At 36.1% G+C, this 20,599-nt stretch overlaps 2 protein-coding genes across 2 annotated transcripts; one reads left to right on the top strand and one right to left on the bottom strand.

Annotated features, from left to right (window-relative positions):
* Positions 1 to 7,961: 7,961 nt before the first annotated feature.
* Positions 7,962 to 12,431, top strand: LOC132624383 (uncharacterized). The gene is made up of 6 exons (XM_060339170.1): positions 7,962 to 8,090; positions 8,200 to 8,308; positions 11,084 to 11,212; positions 11,344 to 11,492; positions 11,750 to 11,799; positions 11,921 to 12,431. The coding sequence occupies exons 1-6, from the start codon at positions 7,962 to 7,964 to the stop codon at positions 12,429 to 12,431; spliced, it is 1,077 nt and encodes a 358-aa protein (XP_060195153.1).
* A 3,010-nt stretch (positions 12,432 to 15,441) lies between these two features.
* On the bottom strand, positions 15,442 to 19,077 carry LOC132624382 (cysteine-rich receptor-like protein kinase 46). The gene is made up of 8 exons (XM_060339169.1): positions 18,661 to 19,077; positions 17,582 to 17,906; positions 17,173 to 17,435; positions 16,854 to 17,064; positions 16,550 to 16,733; positions 16,324 to 16,374; positions 16,009 to 16,240; positions 15,442 to 15,831 (listed from the first exon to the last, which is right to left on the bottom strand). The coding sequence occupies exons 1-8, from the start codon at positions 19,075 to 19,077 to the stop codon at positions 15,442 to 15,444; spliced, it is 2,073 nt and encodes a 690-aa protein (XP_060195152.1).
* Between the last annotated feature and the right edge of the window lie 1,522 nt (positions 19,078 to 20,599).

The following is a 20,599-nucleotide window of genomic DNA, read 5'->3' as shown; positions in this document are numbered from 1 at the left end:
CGAAAATGCAGAAGTAGGCTTCCCTCTAGAAACAACAGCCCAAAAATACCATAGCAAAGTGAAGTCTCAAGTACAGCAAACAAATTGTCAAAGTGTGGCATTTTTCTTCCCCAAAATGCAGCAGCCATTTGTCTTTAATAACCAACAGCCTATGACCTCAAAGCTGCCCAAAACTTGGCTCAATATCCCAACAACAACTAGCTAAATATAGCAGCAATTTCAACCCCGAATGAGCCTCAAAATAGAGCGAAAACTCAGCCCTTTAGTGCAGCCATTGCACAGCAACTAAATCACTCAAAGATGGCATTTTTCAGCCCCAAAATACAGTGAACATTCAACCAAAATACTGGCACTAAATCAGTCCCAAACTGAGGTGTAAATGGCCAAAAATGAAGCAACAAATGACCCCAAATTGCAGCAGAAACTCAGCCCTTTGGTGCAGCCATTGCACAGCAACTAAATCGCTCAAAGATGGCATATTTCAGCCCCAAAATACAGTGAACATTCAACCAAAATACTGGCACTAAATCAGTCCCAAATTGAGGTGTAAATGGCCAAAAATAAAGCAACAAATGGCCCCAAATTGCAGCAGGAACTCAGCAGCACTGAACCACCAAATGCTCAAGAATATAGCAACAATTCAACTCAAAATGCAGTGGAGATTTCCACAAGGCAGCAACTATATCAGCAACATATTTGCCTTAAAAGGCAACTATTCGTAGCAAAGTGCAGAAGAACGTTCAATCAACAAATGAAGTCCCAAAGTGAGACTTCTCGCAGCAGGAAGGGTTCTTAAAGACAACCACATTTGCTCCCAAGGTGTTCATGAAAAATAAAGTAAGAAAAGGATAAGGATTAGACATACAGCCTAACAAATAGAGATAAAAATAATTAGACATCAAATATGTTATGGATATAAATTACTTCTAGAACGTGGTTAAACCAAGACGGGTCTCAAAATATAAGGAAGACATATCAATCTAGGTGAAAGATGAATCCAACAGGAAAGATAGCTACTTGTTTTCATTTTTAGAAAATGTCATAAGCTAGGTAAGAGACTCTTTTTAAGCAAAGAAAACAGGTTACATAAAAGCAAGAACAGCCATCCCTTTGACACAACTTAGCGTTTGACGAAGTGTCAACCCGATTTAAAACAACCTTCACGTTCGACATATTTAATATGTAACTTTTTTTTTTCTAATCAAAACAGTAGCTTTTTGATCAGAAAACAGTAAATTTTTTAATCAAAACCCATAGCCTTTTTTACATCAAAAACAGTAACTTTTCCCTAATAAAAAAAATAATAACTTTTCTCTCTAACAAAACATCACCCTTCTATTTGATCACAATTATAACCTTTTCTTTTCAGTTATAAGACATCATATATATTCACATATTGGTTTCTACACGGAATCATGGCAAAAACAGTTTTTAAGAGTATTTATAGAAAGAAGATTTACAAAGGCAATAAAGTTACTCCAACAACTGCAAGTTTCGGCTAATTAAAGCTTATATAAAACAGTGATTTCCTTCCTAAACGTCATAGGTCATTTTGAACCTTCTTCTATAGATAGGAACATGTGAGACAGATTCTAATGAATGTCAGAACAAAAAACTAGGTGAATGACCAAGTTAATCTCATGTCTGATAAGCTGAAGAAATATTATTTCCCTCTAGTGATTCCTAGTCTATTAAAAAAAAAAGAGCTTTCACATACTGATCTAGAAGCACAGAAACAGGACAAGGCAGATTCTAATGAGTCTAAAAAATGGAGTTATATGAGTGCCAAATAACATACCCGACTAATCACATATTTGACAAGTGGAAAGAACAAGGCATTTTCCCCTTTTTCAACAAGTAAAGAAAATTCTACCAACATAGCTAATCAATGCTCCTTCAAGTAATGATAAAGGTCAAAAAATTGTTCTATTAACCAATCCCTTTCTAGAAAGAAGAAAAGAAAAAAAAAAGGCACTCAAATCCATAGACAAGACAGTTAAATTTCATCATAATTTTAAGATGAACAAAAACATATATTCAGTGCATGGTATTCGAATATGATGGTTGATGGAAATAAAATAGACCCGCAAAAATAATATTCACGGTATTAGTGATAAACGCGGAACACTAAGTTATGGTTAAATCAGCAAGAATAAAATGCAGCAATAATGACACCAAGATTTTACGTGGAAACCCTTCTGAATAAGGGAAAAACCACGGCCAAGAGGAGCAGCTGATATCACTATAGTAAGGAATTTTACACTGTGTAGTAACGAGTACAAATACTCCTAAGACCACTACACCCTCAAAAGAAATAACACTCTTTTGATTTTCCCACCTCACTACAATATCACTCACACTCTATTTTTCTTCACAGACTATTTTCTTACGGTCTATGGAATACCAAGATCATTTGCTATACACATAGGGGTGGGATACATTACCGACAGTGAGCCAGTTACCAACATGCATCCCATGGAAAACTAGAAGGACTGAAATACGTATAGCACTGCAGAAGTTTTACTTAAACATGTTGCATTAGAAAATTAATTTTACACTTGCGAATACTAAGTGAAGCATATCAGGTTCCTATTCTTCGTATCACAAAGTTTTAGCATATGAATACTTCATAAATAGTTCAAGGGAGGCAAGTTTAGATTAAACTTACATAGCCAAAACGGGACAACTATTCTTGACATAGAGTTTCAACTGTTCACTCGTATATTAATTTACTCTAAAACTAAATTGAAAAAGGAATGAATTCATTAACACCAAAACAGTATTTAAACTCAAACAAGTCACAACCATCTGTTGCATTTTTTTTTATCTGTGTATCCATGATTCGAAGACCAACAAAAGCTACTCCCTTTTATGTACAAACTATCACTACCAGCAAAAAGAAGATTAACACAACCTAGCCACAACAAAAAGCTAACTAAAAAAAATGACAAAAGATTCTCTAAACACGTCATTAAACATACAAAGACAGAGAGAGGAGGGGTAGTGACAGCATGTATGTTCGCCTTTTAAAATTCATAATCTACCATTTTATTGTCATATATTGATTCCCCAACAGAAATAGAATATCATGAATAATGTTATCAACATTGTTTAGATAAAGTGAATATCACTGCACATAGTCGACTAGGTAGTTAACAATTCATGAAAGCAGTTAATCATTTTAATGTAACAAAATTAGAACAAACAAGGCAGAAACGAACACCACAACCGTCGAACGATCACTTTTCAGCCAGCTCAACCAAACAAACGACGAGAAAAAAACTACATTTTTATTCTACGAAATTGAAGATTAAGTGAAGACGAATGTGATTACCTTCCCCAGGACAGCGAACTGAGGCTATTGCCGTCGTCGAGTCCTAGAATCCGCTCGAAGTAATTTTTATTGTTGTGACCAGTAAAAAGAATAAAGCCTGAGTATTTTGTAGCTTTGCTTAGCCAAGGACTTTGAGTAAAAGAAAGGATTTTTCTGATAGTCAAGGCTTTGAAAATAGTAAGAAAAATTGGGATTTTCACTCAATCTCAGGCCCCCCCACTTCAACATAGCCCAAAGGCTCTATTTATAGCTGGATTCTTGGACTCCCACAGCTGAAATTCGAAATTCAAATTTAAAGAAAAGTGACGGTGATGGAGATGGGGTGGAAGGTTGACGTTGGGGTCTGTTAGGTTTGGTTAGAGAGAAGGGGTTAAGGGTTTTAGTTGGGGGTGTTGGGCTCGGGTCGGTGGGGTTTTGGGCTACTGATTTTTATTGAATAGGAATTGGTGATGGGGTTATTTGGCCCAATGTTTGGTAGATCAATTATTTTCTAATCAATTAATAAAAACATGCTTCTTTGTCCTAATTAATTCCCACAAAATGTATACCTATATAAATTACAATATAAGTAATTTGATATACGTATTCAGTTGTAAAAATAGAGCAAGAAGATGATTAATATAGTAATAAATAGGATTAAAGGAAAAATGCCAACACCAATATTGATATACGAATATCAACATTATTTTTCGAGTGATTTTAATTATGAAAATAATGATTATAAAATATGATGTTTTTTTTTGGCAATTTCTAAGAAACAATAAAAATGTTCTTAATTTTAGAGAAATAATATCTCGAAAATTAGTGTAGTAATTAGTGAAAATGTCCCAAACTCATTTTGGGGAATTTTCAGGACTAAGAAGCATAGATTAATTAAACAAAAAAGGAGGGTCAAAATTGGGTGTCAACAAGCCCACCAGTCCATATTTTAATGGACCAGCCCAACAATACCCAATTCAGTCCGGCCCAAATAACCACCCACTACCTGGCCCAACCTCTTTATTTTTCATCAGCTTCATCCCAAACCTAAACCCTAGACGCGCCTCTCATTCCCTCTCCCTTTTCCTTTCATCTCTCTCTCTCTCTCCTCGACGATTTGGTGAAATCACAGATTGCTTTCGCAAAAACCAGGCCATGCATGGCCATTTGTGGAAAAGGAATTAATGGCCGGTCCTTCCCCCCCTCAGAATTTCAATGATTGGAGTTTATTTTCTTGTTTTCTTACGCTGTCCTCTGCCTGGTATCTGAAACAACTTTAAATGTTTTCGTCCATTTGTGAAGGAAAAACCTTTTCTTTATTAGTTCTTTGTACAAGTTTTAAAGGGATTTTGTCCATTTGCTCTTTTGTTCTGATCGTGTAAGTACACACAAAATCCGAACGTTGAACAAAAATCCCGCCCAATTTCGAACCTAGAAAACCCTAACCTTTTCCTATAAATACATCTCTAAGATCTTAGCTGCGGGGGGAATGATTGATATACGGAATATTTTCTGTCACAGAGTCTTGAGTTTTTTTTTTTTTTAATCTGGTCTTGAACTTTTTTTTAAGTCAGAAAAACACTTTTTGTTGAGATATGAAATTTGTGACGAAAGGTTAAGTTCTTGACGATTCGATTAACTCACGTCGCTGTTCGGCAAAAGAATTTTAACTACGACAGATCCACTTTAATTTTTTGACTCGAGTTTCGAATCTGTCAATACAAGAGTAGATTCGAGACCTCCGCATCCCCGTTCACTGGACCACCAACAGGTAAAATTTGATGCATTTTGACTTACTGTTCCGTTAGAATTCCGTTAGTATAGAAAATCATGTTGTGATGCCTTGTTGTTACCATTTCACTCAAATCTGTGCTTATTGTTACTGTTAGATTGGTTTAGATATCAGCACATTTTATGTTTGTTATTGCTGTGTGATCCTGTTCCAGCATGTGTTTGCATATTGTTTTTTGATGTTTTAGATTAAATTCCAAGTATGGAGTTATATGTTTGTCATTCGTGTTTCTTCTAATTAGTTTAGCATGCATTTATGTATTTGTTCGGTTTCAATTGGTCAGTAGGTATCAAGCACATTGTTTATGCTTAGGACTAGTCAATTGGGTCTGTTTAAGTCTAACTGTTGGTCTGAATGCCGTGTTTAAAGGTATGAAGCAGAACACCATGTCTTCCTTCAAATGCTAATGTCACTAGCTGAAATTACTCTTTTTAAGTTCAAAGTGGTAGGTCTCACTAGAAAGTAACCAGAACTACCTTTGGGAATTTTTGTTGCTACTAAGTGCATGATTACTGCCTCTAAAGACAAGCTCAGTTATGCTTGAACTGTTGTCACATGTTGAGGCTACACTTAACATACATCTGGCTATCTGATTGTCCAGGATCAGTTTGAGGAGCTATCCATATCTAAACGAATGCTAAATTGTTCCTTTGAATACATTTGAGTGCTTGACAGTTTCAACAGTATATGTTGCCTTATTCAGTGTTAAGTAGAATATTATGTTGCTGTTTGGTCTTCTTTAGAATCATTTCCCCTTTTTAATCAATGAACCATGCTTTTGGTGACATTAACCTACCCTTATTTAGCTTCAAAACTGGAAAGAGAAGAATAATTTGTACCTCCTTGCCTTACTTTCAGTTAGTCTTTGTTGTGTGTAACTAATTTCATAGGGTGTGACCTTAAGTATGATTGTGCTAAGCTTATGCGATCAGTATGGTTCTGCTTTGATCCATGCCTCATCCTCTAATCTGCTAAGTTGCTAGACACTATAAAACATGTGAAAAAAAACAGTTAGCTTCACATTTGGTCTCACCTTTACTAAAACTGATATTTAGACTAGAGAGAACCTGCCTGCATAATGTGCTTCCTAAAACCTGCCTGCATATTTTATTTACAGAGGTCTATTCCCTTAAATAATTCTGCTGTATTTGTTTAATTAAGGTTGTACGCTATATATAATTATCAGAACTTGGTTGAACGTGCATTCCATTTTAATTGTCTGTTGGCATTTATCGTGCTTTGTTGAGAAATTAAATTTCCCGTTGCTAATCCTTTTTATTTTCTCTTCTTTTAATGTTTGCATGATTACCAGAGTCGAAGAGTTTCACTTGAGACTCAACGACGCTGATGCCGCACGGAGCCAACTTGATATTATTTCCTCCTTTACGTCCGTTGAATAATGAAGCCTGCGGGCAGTTTACTATCTCCGGGGAACTGAATGGAAAACATGCTCATCATCTTGTGTCTTTTTTTCCCCTCTGTTTGCTAACTTATGTGTTTGTGTGTTGAAAACTAGATCGTTATGGCATTAACTGTTAGACTTTATTTAATCATTTAACGTTTTCTGCCTCCTGATATTAGTAGGACATTTAACGTGTAAGGGATAACACCAAGCTTAGAGGGAATGATTGGTAGTATATATTATTTCAGCAAGTATCCAAATAGTAACTTTTTTTTTAAAAAAAAAACCCCATTCTAGTTTCCAAATGATTCTACTACAACCAGAGTTGTTTTCTTTTTTACATTTAGTATAGTTAAGCTAACTATTAAAAATTGTTATTCAATTTTAAACTCGTTTTTTTTACCAACTTTGAATCCAAACTTTTTCCAGTAACTAATTTTGCCTTTATCTAGTCTATTAAAAGGATCCAAAGTTTGCCTTGCTTTGCAATAAGACGTTCTCAAACTTTGGTACGTTTTGGTCCCAAACATTCTTTTAAAAATCAAGTCTTAAATCAGGAGTTCAGTTATCTAAATGCTATGCAGTTTTAACATACCAGTTTTCCACGAGATGCATTAGCACTTGTGTTTTAACGACCTCCCAAAGCCTAATTAATTAACATAAAGTCCGGTCGGTTAACCATTGTTAATGGATTCTAAAGGGTGCCTAATACCTTCCTTTTAGATTAGTTTGAACCCTTACCTAGACCTTTTTGGTTTTGTAGACTTTAAAACATGCAGTTAACTTTAGAAAATAACTTTAATAGCTTTAGGTGTCCTAATTCACCATAAATAATTAGGTGGCGACTCCCTTAACTTTAATTAACCCCGGAATTACCGGGATGTTGTAAACTATTTTGACTCCGGTTAAAATAGGGTATAACATGGTATTTTGCAATAAGCCTTGATGACTTGAAAAACACCACAAGGGACAAAGAAGGACTTGTGACTCAAGAAGATAAATAAGAAGAGGGAAGTAACTGCAATGAGATTTTTGTGCCAGTGGAAAAGTCAGAAACAATCAGGGTATAAATTGCTTCTGTATCCCATATGAAATCACATGGTTCCAGATGGATGTCAAAGTTCCTCTCACAAATTCTCAAATGCATACTTGAAAAGTGAGGGCTGTGTTAAAGCAAGCTTATAGTTGTTAAAGGTCTCGAGGCTCCTGGGTTATCACTCCAGCTTGATAAGGTTCCTCAGTTCTCAAAGCTAGCACCCTGGGCATGAAATGGAAGATTTGTCAAAGTTTTCTCCTAAAAATTGGCTTGACAGGAGGAAAGAGGTGACAACATTCTGTCCTTTAAGAAAAGAGGATAAAATTCGTTGATTGGTCCAGATGCATTTCTGATAAACCTCTTATTTTTCCCATGTAAAGAGTGTGCCAAGCTCATCGACAGTAACTCAGAAGTGAGAATGGCAAATGAGGCCAATCTCTTCTTAGGATTGCCAATAGCATCCATCAAAAGGCACTTTGATCAGTCAACTGAAGTGTGTCAAGGAATTGCTCAAAGGTTCAGGATGGAGGATATTGAGACCACTGAGGTGTCAAGTGGATCTCTGTTGCACACTAATTGTTGGAAAACACTACTTTGTGTTAAGTGTTGGGTCGTATGCTAAAATTCAACCAAGTTGAAAAGAGTCTCTATTGAAGATAGCTATGAGGGTACAGAAGTATCTTGTGAGGTGGAAGGACCTGGTCCTTACTCTTCTTCTGGAGATAACTTCAGCTTGGATAGATATGCTGAAGATATTTGAACTGGGTTCGTGGTGAATATGAAGAGTACTTATGGAATGGGATAATGTGAAGAAAGTGTCCTTTTACATGAAGGTCTGCAAGATATACCAATTTGCACGCATTTTCATTAAGACATTAAGTCGGAAGCTTCTTGAGAGAAATCAGCTGGAGTTGGGTTTGTTCAAAATCATCCAATGGCTCCTCAATGACGGGCTATGTTAAGAGAAAAGGTACAATGCGTAAAGTGTTTCTTAGAGATATCTAACTCACTCTTATACCGTTACAGGTATGCTTACATGGCAATCTTAGGATAACATAAACATTGGAGACATTGCACTCTTCAGAGTTTCTACCTAAGCTTTTATCAAAATTGTCAAGAGACCTGGTCCCTCTGACTAAGGTTAGTAGTATTTTCAAGCACTTACATATTTTTTAATTTTTCCTGAGTGCTATGTCATTATTAGTTCCCGTTTTTTTTTTTTTTTTGAAAAAAAGGGGAGCCCAATCGTTACAATTCCTCTGAACCGACCCGTCTGAAACGTAACATTTTCTTACCCCCATTTAAACCAAAATTCATTCTTGTCTCTCTTCTTCACTTTACTCTCAATATTTCCAAATTCATCAAACCTTACTACCTTCTTCATCTCCTTACCCAAAATCGACCATGTCTAACAGTGAATCCTCATCCCCTGTTGCTACAGAAACAAATCCCACTTTTTCACCTTAAAAAATCCATACTGCAACAGACCTGAAAGTACAAGAGGGGGGGGGGGGGGGGGGGGGGTAGGGGTGTGAATTGTAAGCCTATTAAAAATCTAGTCGACTATTGTTTGGTCTCAGTCGACTACTGTTTGGTTCTAGTCGACTAATAGCGAGACAGCTTACACAAAATTGTTAGTCCTTCGATTTGCACAAGTATAAACCACAACAAATAGTAAGGTTGCAGAATATAATATGAGAGCAATAAAATAAATGACACCAGGAATTTTTATACTGGTTCGGAACCAATGTGGTATCCTAATTCAGTCCCCTTGGGTTGCAAGGAAGTTATCTCTTTAAGCTCTTTGTATTTTGAGTTGAGTACAACCTTTGTGGTTTTCCTCGTTCACCACCAAAGTTCACAAGGTTGGTTTTCACTCGCTCACCAACAACGAACAAGGGTTGGTTTTGACACGCTCACCAACAACGCACAAAGTTGGTTTTTCACTTGCTCACCAACAATGACTCTTTGGTTTTCACTCGCTCACCAGAGAAACAAACAATGACACAACCTCTCAATACAAATCCTCACCAACTATACTATATCTCTCCTCTTTTTTTTTTTACACAGTAAGTCACTCAGGATTACAATGCTTATTAAAAGTAGAGCAAAGAACTTGAGAAGGTTGTGACGAAAGTATAAGTGGCTGCGTATATTAATTTGTTGCACTTGTCTTCTTTTTTATACTTGGTCTTGAATAGTTTAGCTGTTGAACTGGTCTTTTAATTTTGGAAAAGAATTTCCTTTGGTACTGACTTTTTCTTCAACGTCCCTTTGACTGCAGTCTTGATGTATGTCTTGATTCATGCTTCCAGATTTATTATTGGTAAGGAAAGGAATCCTCATTCCATGTAGAGTAAAAGACTTTTCCCTTTGTAGTAAAATATTAATGCTCCATCAATGTAGTAAGTGCTCATAATTTCAATTCTTCTCCACGTGAGGTCCAATCTAAACAAGATCCTTTATATTTACTTCCTTGATGGCCTTTTTGCTTGAAACTTTTCCATTTAAGTATTACTTCAATCAAAAGTCTTCCTTCAAAAAATATAACTCAATCATCATAGCTTCCTTTAATTTCAGCCATAGTCAATATGGAAGATCTCTCATATCAAGAAATAAATATTTACCATCCTTGGCTGATGCTATAATATTCCCTAATATTCCTTTCCATTTGTAAATCTTGTGCCAATCTTCAAATCATATGAATAGTCTTTCCTTAATATTGTAATAAAATCCATAACCCTCTTTCCAAGCTTGCGGTAAATATATTCAAATTTGAAATTCAAATTTGAATATCTTCTTCCCAAAATAACTAATATTCTTCCCATTAGTTTATTACTTTCTCTGCACTCTTCTTCCAACTTGTACAAATATGAGCTTTTATTTAGGCAACCCAAGAGAATTTCAAGATCCTCTTCATTGAGCGTGGATCTTGATTAGAATGTAATCACATTCGTCTTCTTGAATTTGGACTTTAATCACTTTGAATATGGACTCTTTTATGATCTTGAGACTTCTTAATACTCCATAGATTTTGGATCTTCCTTGCGCAACAAATTGATCTTGATCTTTTCCTTTCATAGAATATTTTCCTTCCATAGGATCGTAGTAAATATTCTTTCCATAATTCTTGCACCTTGATTCCAAACTTTTTCGTAATATCTTCTTTTCCATATTTGATTAGATCTTCACCAAATCCTTCTTCATCAAATAAACCTGTATCAAAAATAAATTTATCACAAGTAAATATTTTTTTATTAATAATTATGTTGGTTTGTTATCATCAAAATTAATAGGTGAAACCTTGGACCTAACAAGACCCACAATCACCTTCTTCTTCCCTAAAAGTTCACATCTCTACTACCCAAAATCCTACTATGTAGTCACCTAAACTAATCGTTCCTAGTCCTTCTAGAACTCGAAAGGGACAAACACCACAAGAGTTCATCTCCATATCTACAAATCCCACTTTATCTGAAAACCCCAACTCTGACACTAGTTCCAAGACCATAACGACCTCCTAACTTCTCGATCATACAGAGGAAATAGTTGAAAATGACGATAGGATAGAGGTGTCAAGTCAAGGCAAGGGTGCTGAAGTCTCAAGGATAGAAGAGGTGGTACCTGTTACTGAAATAAGGGTTTCAGAAGAAAAGCCCCAAAATTTAGGTAACTCCAACCCTTTTGTTAGTACAAAAGAAGTAAAGGTACTTTAGTCGATGATACTGTGGTTGACAGTCGTGAAAAGGGATTGAGTTTGTCTGAAAATGTTATACATATAAATGTTGGTGATGAAATAGGAAAGATTGTGTCAGGTGGTGGTGCGTTTGTAAGTGATAAAGTAGAAAACTTAAAAGACTTTGTTGACAATGTGGTCCGTGATGTTGCTGAATTGGGAAGTGAAAATGTGAAAGTTGGTTTGGACAATGCTTTGGTTTGGACAATGCTGGTAAGAACCTTGATGACATTGTAGGGAAGGTTGTAAGTAATATTGCCGAGAGAGAGTTTGAGGAAGATATAATTGTTGAAGGGAGATTGAGAAAGAGAGTATAGAAACACAGGAGAAGTAAAAAGAGACTGAGAAGGAGAACATAGAGACTGAGGGGGAACAGGGGAGTCTCGGAGAAACCAAAGCTGTGAATAAGAGAAATGGTACCGAAGGAGAATGTTTGGTTATTGCACCCCTATCCACTATTGTTGTTCTAGGGAAAGGATTCTCAGAAAGGGGACCGGGTTCCTCAAAATCGTCTGAAAAGGTAAGCATAACCAAGGTCAAACATATTGCTAAGAAAATCTCTTCACAACAAAGTAAGAAACCATCCATTGACAGACCCTAAACCCGAGCACAACTTCAATCTACTCTTCAGTCAAGTAAAGAGAAGAGTACAAGAAGGAAGAGAAGGTAAAAACTGCTAATTTAAGCCGATTAAGAGATGAGGAAGAAGTGGTGACTGTGCTTGAGACACAGGAGGAAGAAGAGGAGCAGACTCTTTTGGAAAGGAAAAATTCTAAAAGAAAAGGAAAATATGTAGTTGAAAAGGAGAAAACTACAGTGAGTGAGGTGGAAATTGAGAAAGATGTTACTGAAGTGAACAAAGGGAAGAGAGCTTATAAGTCCCTAAGGAAAAGGAAGAGCAACAAGTCCGAAGAGGCAGGTTCATCCAAAAGGAGAAAGGTGAATGTAAGCAACGAACCTGGTTCTTCCAAACAAGGAAAAATGAGGAAGGATGAAGAAAAATTGAGGCAAGAAAATCTAAGAGGGAAAAAGGTGTTGCTTGGAAGAGTGTTTGATCCTGAGGTGGCTGGACACCAAGGATTAGACGAGTTGATGGATATTTTGAGAGCTCAACAATGGGACCATCTACTTGAAGGTCCTGCGTTAGCCTAAGAGAAGGAAGTATCTGATTTCTTTGTGAACTTGCAGTATACTGATGACCATACCTTAGTGTGCAAGGTTGATTTTACAATGGATGAGACTCAGTTGAGAGAAATTCTGAATGTCCCAACTGAGGGAGTGAATAAGCTGGGAAATAACAAGGATATCAAGGCATCTGATGACTTCAAAAGCCTTATAGTCAGGATAGGAGAGTCAGTGACCACTGAGACACCTTACAAGAAATTAAGCCTCAATATCAGCTTCTATTTGAGTTTGTCAACAAAGTGGTATTGCCCAGGACGGGGAAAAGGTGTATCGCATCTAAGAAGGACCTGTTCCTGATGGGGATACTGGATGGTGGACATATGGTCAGCCTACCCTCCATTATGATCGAGCACATGATAAAGGTTGTGGACAAAAGAGATGGCAAGCACGGTCTCCCCTATGGTTTCCTGCTGACAAAGGTGTTTGAGAACTTCAAGGTTGTCACTGGAAAAGTCACCAAGGGAATTAAGAAACATATGTTTTCTTTGGGCATACTAGATGAGTGTGATATTGTGAAAAAAAAGGGGGAGCTGGATCTACTTCTACTGTCTCTAGTCTCATTGAGGCAAATGAGAAGACCTTAGTTGAGGTGGAGAGACTGCAGGTTGAAAATGCCTTGTTGAAAGTAGAAAATGCTAAGTTGAATATAGAGGGACCTGGTCCCAGTGGGGTGCAAACAGCAGAGGTTGCTGAGCTGAGAGAAGACAATGCCAAGCTGAAGAAGAAGGTTGAAGAACTTTAGGAGGAGCTCTAGGCCACTCATAAAGCTGTAAATTACAGGCTAGATAGGATGCTCAGTGCTTTCAACCCCACTAAACCTGCAAATCCATGATCCCTTTCCTCAACCCCGTCTCTATTTTTGTTGATACTTCATTTTGGTCTGTGATGATGATATTGGCACGTTGGCAACGTTATTTTGTATGTTTTTGCTACAATTGGCTTTTAAGTTTTTTTTTTAATTAACGACCAGCTTCAATAGCAATATATCTGATTTGTGCATATGCTTCTCCTTAAGTATTGCTTTGGCTGCTTCTGTTATTATTCATACTGAGTTGCCCAAATGGCCTGAGCTAATATTTTTGAACTTCTTTAGGCTTTGTGCTAATCTTATGACTCTTTTCAATGATGCCAAAAGGGGAAAGATTTGATGTTAATTGATGATCAATATGATTAACTGATTGATTCGTGATCAATATGACTAACTGTTTTAAGAAAGTTTGTTAGTTAATCATATGTTGCACAATGGATGCAAATAAAAAGTGAAAATGTCAACACGATGTTGATGGCCACATCCACTGGGGAACCTAGTCCCAAATGAGCTTAATTTCGTTGATTGAATGTTGCACAGGTATAAAAGGTGAAAATGTCAACATGTAGTTGAGGATCTATTCCGCATGGGGAACCTGGTCTTACAGGCACAAATGAAAAACTGCATACTCTCATGTTGCTGAGGTTTACTATACAGAGGAAACCTGGTTCTCAGGAGGAATATCAATTACAAGTTTGACATCATCGAAAGGGGAAAAATTGATGAGTTATGACATTTCATAATTTTGATGATTTGACAAACATGACAAGGACCATGTCTTTGATCAAGTCTCCTGGGCACTATACGTTACACGACAGCTGTAAAGCTGTGATACTGTTCCGACAGGCAGTACCACAACAACACAACTGCAAGCATGCTAAAAGCATAAGACCAGTGTAACGTCTCTATCTAGGTCACATGCCTCTCACATGATCCTCACATGCTCTCATTTGAGTTCTTATTTAAACAATATGTTGGCATTGATTAACCCATCACTTGAAAACCTAGAAATCCAGATCTATACAAGTGTAGCCGTCATAGTTCTCTTGGTGCTTTCAAGAACAAAGCTAAGAAAAGTTCAAGGACCAGATCTCATCAATGGAAGGTGTTTTGAGTCCTAGAGTTGTCTAGTCTTTGTCTTTGTGATATCTACATTGTAAACCTACACTTCTTCAAGAAGGGTTTTGTAGGTGTTTTGTTTTTATCAAGCTTTTGTTGTAAACACTTGGCTAGAGTTAGTCATAATGGTGTTAAGGTTCAGCCAGAGTTAGTTGAATCAGTTTGGTACTTGACTAGAGTTAGTCAAGAGTGTGCTTGCAATGGAGTTATTGTAAGAGGAGGGATTAGTGGTCTAATTCCTAGATTGCAAAAGCTTGTAATCTGAAACGTTGCTCAGTTTAGTGAAGTTGGAAATCCTACTGGGGTAGGTCATGATTTTTAATCCCTTGAACAAGGAGTTTTTCACGTAAATATCCTGCCTTATTTACTTTATGTCTTTATCTGTGAAAACAGTTCAGGGACCAGGTCCCTTTAGACTATTTTGGTGGACTCATAGGTTCTATCAGTTCATATAAATAAAATAACATTTGTAATGAACTAGAAAATCAGATTTTGCTTTTCTGATGCGTTCTAGGTCTAGCATTGTTGCAGTTGCCGAAGTACTCTTTTTTTTTCCTTTCACGGTTGATATTTTTGTATTAAAAAAGAAAAGACGTTAAATAGATAAATAACAGTAACTCAGTGAGCACACCAATATACCATAGCAGAACCGTTGCAATGACAGTGTGAAAAATATTTACACATTAAGATCACTTTTATAGTTGTATTATAGGTAAAAGTTCTATTATAAACATTAATTGGCAATCTTGTAAAACTGGTAACTACCTTGCTATATAGCGATATAAAAAACTTTATACTGTCAATTTACATAACTTAATTTTCTAGTTATCTGGTCTTTTCAGCTCCTTTTGCAGGATTCCGGGATTATCTGTTCTTGATCAGAGCAAGCTGGGAAAACGGATACGTTCATTTTACAGGTGGTTAGCTTCATAATAAGCTCTAAAATCGTCTGATCTGAGCTCTGAAGAAACTCTTCATTCTCCTCATGAAATTGAATGTCTAGCTCTGTCTTTGGAGAGGCCATAAATTTCAAACAAGAGAGCATCATTGTCATCCTAAAACACTTTCCGTGTCATAATAAGAATCAATCGATGCAGAGGGATGATGCCGATGAGAAGAGCCATTATCTTGTTGAGTGTCATAATATCTGCAAGAATCAACTGATGATCCAGAGGGATGAAGCCGATGAATAATAGAGCCATCTCGTTCAGAACCATGAAATGAATCCTCAATGAAAGGAGGCTTTGATGGAACGGGCACTTCTATTTTTTCTTGTGTAAGTAGTTTAATAATTGTTGTCATATCTGGACGCATAATAGGTGACTCTTGAGTACATAGCAGGGCAATTTGAACTACCCTTAGTACTTCATCCACATCTTCTATCTCCATGCTCAAATCTATTATTCGAGATGCCCTTTTCTCCTTGAAATGTTTCCAAGCCTGCACGTTAAATTAACAAGATAATCTCAAACACAGAATTCTGTTGAACTTAGAAATATAACAAAAGAAATAAGGATTTCTTACACGATCAACGGAGTTTAACTTATTATAGCAAGTTAGTTATCATTTTTATCATGTCATCAAGTAATATTATCATAGAGATTTACATGCATTTACCTTATAAATAACCTGATTGTGTAAATATTTTTTTACAACTCTAGAAGTAAATCCGACAGACAGTGTTGTGAGGGAAATTACAATGGTTACAATGGTGTCTAGAGTGTCATCAGCTGGAAATTTGTTTATCTCCCGTCCGCTTACTATTTCTAGGATAAGAACTCCAAAGCTATAAACATCCACTTTGTCTGTTAATTGTCCTTGAGCAAGGTACTCGGGAGCCATGTATCCGCTGCAGGTATTGGGATTAGCACGGGTTAGGACAAAGTGAAGAATGGTAAGAGGTTAATCAAATTCAAGTTCTTCATTGCATACAATGTGCCTGCAATGACAAGAGGTGCACTTCCTTTTTCCCTGATATTAAACCTGGCAAGCCCAACAACACAACAAATAACAATTACAACACAATTCCAAGTAAGTTGAAGTCGCATTTATGAATTCTCATTGTCCATGTTGCTCCATTTAAGCTCGTCTTACTCCAATGTTATATAAGAAGACTCTAACTCTTAGAAAGCAACGGACCTAAAGTAAATGCACTAACCTGGCGAGACCAAAATCTGCAATTTTGGGACGATATTTTGAGTCTAGTAAGATGTTACTAGGTTTGATGTCTCTATGAATGATTCGAACTTGGCAGTCGTTGTGAAGGTATTCCAAACCTTCAGCTGTCCCCTCGATTATCCTAAGCCTTTTCTTCCAATCCAATTCTTCCTTCTTCTTTGGATCTTTCTTCCATGCATACAGTCAAGAATATCAAGTAGGGTAATACATAGCTTCTAGTTGCAAATAACTTAACATCGAGGAAGGAGGAGAAGAATTAAAGATCTTAAGAACAAAATACGTACCAAATAAGATAAGATCAAGGCTTTTATTTTCCAGATACTCATAGACAAGAAAGCTGTCATCATCAGTGAAACAACAACCAAGGAAGCGAACCAAATTCTGGTGTTGGGCTTCCCCGATAACGTCTATTTCATTGGATATCTCTTCATTCCGAATTTTTGTAGTTAAAAACATCCGCTTGATAGCAATTTCTCTACCATCTGGCAAAGTCCCCTACTTCAGAAATATTCTAGACTTATTTAGCATTGTCAAAGCAGAGAAGCAAAATAGGGGTGAGGAAAAGGAAAAAGAGTAAGAAAAGGAAGTAGTATGCTTTTATACTTTAAAGACTTCACCAAATCCACCTTGGCCAATCTTGCGTTCTTCACTGAAGTTGTCTGTGGATTTCTCTAGTGTTGAATATTTGAAATGCAGGCTCCTCTTCATAACTGATGACTCAAGATCCGATGAATTACCATTATGTTTCGTCTGATGTTTCACTCGTTTTTCATGTAGAGTTGTCCCCACAATATATCCAACCAGAATAGCGACTATGCATACACCAACAGCAACAAGAATAAATGCAAGGTACATGAAAATAGCTCCTGTAAAATGAATCCTTCTTAAATTAACCAATTGTGTAAAGATATTATATATTGTTAGTGTATATTAGTTAAATACTTTAGCAATACAAATGATTAAAATCCCATGAAATATATTTTCAAGTGTAGAAATGAGATGTACAGCTGACCTTTAGTATTACGTAAGAAATTAGAACCATCGCTAGATTCATACTCTGAGTAACGAAAATAGCAGCCGACGCTAAGGGAGCGTGCCTCAATGGATGGCAAACAATTAAGAACAGCTGTGCTTGCGTTTAATAGGCAATCAGCACATGATTTTTCGTCCAAAGTATTCCAGCAGTTAGCCATGCCATAAACTGACAAACCATGTGCATTCCTTCGTCCTTCCGCATAGCCACCATGAATTGGGGCCATGTTAACCACATCCTTAACGACTTTGGTTGTCAAATCCCTAAATTGATCATTCTTCAAGTTCACTGCATCACTGCATCTCTTTATTCAAATTTTACCAAAAAAGACAACCATGAGGACCACAAACAAGCTAGCCATAGTAATTAATTAAATAAAAGTGCACTTCTCCTAAAAGCTTAGTTTAAGATGAGGGGCCATACACTGCAACATATATGGTATCAAAACAGGTACACTGTCACCCATTATCTAAAAGAATTACCGCGTGCTTTTTTCATCAAAAAAGAATTAGGCCCTCTCGTGAGGCAGCGTGTTGAAGATATGATTAAGCAATAAAAGTATATTCTCTCCTAATTGCGATGGTCACATATTTTCATCAAGGATGGAGCTACTCTTACCTTCTGTTATTATATTATAGTAAAAGACACTTAGGCTCGACTAATAAAATATATAGGATTTTTTCCTTTACTAGTAAGAGGCAAAGATCATCAGCTTGAATCCCTTCGTTAGAAAATCATAATGTGTAAATAGGGAAAACTTAGTTCTGTATACATATACGTAAATTATTGATTCACTACAGCGGCAAAGGTTGCCAAAAAAGTTGTTTTAAGTTGCAGGTCTAAATAAATACCAATATTACGTTCTTGCATTTTCTTTTGATCTCTTATTAAAATTCCTGACTCCGCCACTAATTTTGCTAATAGCATGTTATATTGAATTATGTCTTCAAGATGGGACTTTTACATTCTTACTTCTTATACAGGTAAGCAGAACACATAAATCCCATAGAAAGACGTAAGAAAATTACAAAGAAAAATTAAGGGGAAAGAGAAATTACTTTGACATCATGAGGAGAAGAAGATTCATAAAAAAAGCTATAATTCTCGAATCTCATGAAGCAACCATCGAAAAAAACACGACCACTACTATGAGGAAAACAACCAGGCAATTGTGTTTTAATGGTGGAAAAACAAATATCACAATCTTCCTTGGAAAGATCATCCATGCATTGAGCCAACACGTAAATTCTATTCGGAGACAACCCTTCTCCATAAATGGAAAATTTATTGGCTTTCATGTCAGATTCCATGGCTACGATTGCATTAGCGTAGTTTTCATTGAATTCTGAAACATTGTCTGCATGATCTACACCGCAGAATTTATAGACGAGCTCGATTCGGGGATTTGCGATAGCTGGAAGAATGAGAAAGCTGGAGAGGAGGATGATTAAGGACAAAACAACGACATTAGCCATAGAAACAATACCTTAATACGATGTTCAAGGTTGAGAACCTGAGAGATGAGGACAACAGAGGTGCTCATCTTGGCTTTTCATTTTTTCTTTTTCTTTCTAATTTCCTTCTTTTTTTCCAGGTGTAATGTAAGTTTCATAAAATCAAAAATAAATAAAAAATATTTCTTTAAATATTTTCGGGAAAATGTTTGTTTTTAGTTCCTCAAACATTGACAGATTTTGATTTCGATCCTTGTAATATTTAACTAAACAAATTTAACCTTGATTTAGTTAAAATATGATTTTTGATCCATCAGCCTGTGAATTTTGAGATCGTTAATGAATTATTAATCATTATATTATTTAATTAGTATCTAGTATTACATTTGTTTATACTGTTGCTCTATATTTGAGGAGGGTGATATAATTATAAAAGTACTTTAAATATAACATGTCCTCCTATTATATATAATGGAACCGGAAACACATATTTTACTTAATTAAAAATTAAAAATACTTAGTCATGTGTATCACAAGAACTACAATTAGAATTCTAAGGGACCTAAAGTGCTATTATCTCAATATTGCTGTATTGATATCTTAACAACGAATAAATTCAATTTCTATGCGTTATTTGTTGTGATAATTGAAAATGAACTAACCAGAAATTCCCTTTTATGTGTCAAGATCTTTTGGATGCAGCTTACTATTTTGTCTAATTTTACTTGATGTATAGGTTTAAAATTTGCTCTGCCTTATACTTTTAAATGATTTGCCGATATCTATGGAGCATAGAATAGTTAGCAACCTACATATGAAACCTTAATGTAAAGTTGATTCGATATGATTATTTTGCCACTGGTATATATACATCCAGAGCACATGGCATGGGCCTTTAATTTGTTAATGCCTTGACTGACGTACTATTCATGGGTACTCTTTCAGTTCCTCAATAATTTTCTCCCAGTTGACATTTTGAGTTTTTTGGAGATGAAACAACTTATCTATGCGTTACATAGCTTTATCCAAAGTGATCTTAATAACCAATGTTGTGATTTGTCGTGGTGTGTGCAGGCTATGAAGAAATTAGAATTCTCGCTGTTTAATCATGTAGAAAAACCAATCCGACAGCAAAGGCAAATGTGATGAAATCGGCTGAAAGCCTGAAACTTCTATTCCAAGATCAAGTCAGAAATTAGTATTCATCTAGTAGAATGACTAGATCTTGACGAGCACTGAGATTGTTTGAAAAAAAAAATGATTTTTTGTAGGAGATTGAAAAATCTGCCTTATAGATTCCATGAAATCGCCGACCTTTTGTTGACGGGAAAGTCATTTAGATAGAGATCAGTATGTTCTAAAGTCTTGTTGTGGCCGCTCCCCAGCAAGTTAGCTATTTAGTATACTTTCTAATTCTATATCGCTCGGGTATTTCAAAAATCAGATGTGTGTCGGATCCTCTAAAATTATTCATTTTTGGAGGATTCAGGTAACATATAGCTTTTGTATATTTAGTCATTACCCGATAGAGAGATTCATTTGG

This window comes from Lycium barbarum, chromosome 12 (assembly GCF_019175385.1).
Source record: "Lycium barbarum isolate Lr01 chromosome 12, ASM1917538v2, whole genome shotgun sequence".
Classification (NCBI taxonomy): Eukaryota; Viridiplantae; Streptophyta; class Magnoliopsida; order Solanales; family Solanaceae; genus Lycium; species Lycium barbarum.
The sequence above is the reverse complement of the archived record's forward strand: the minus strand, read 5'-3'. Positions and strand labels throughout refer to the sequence as shown.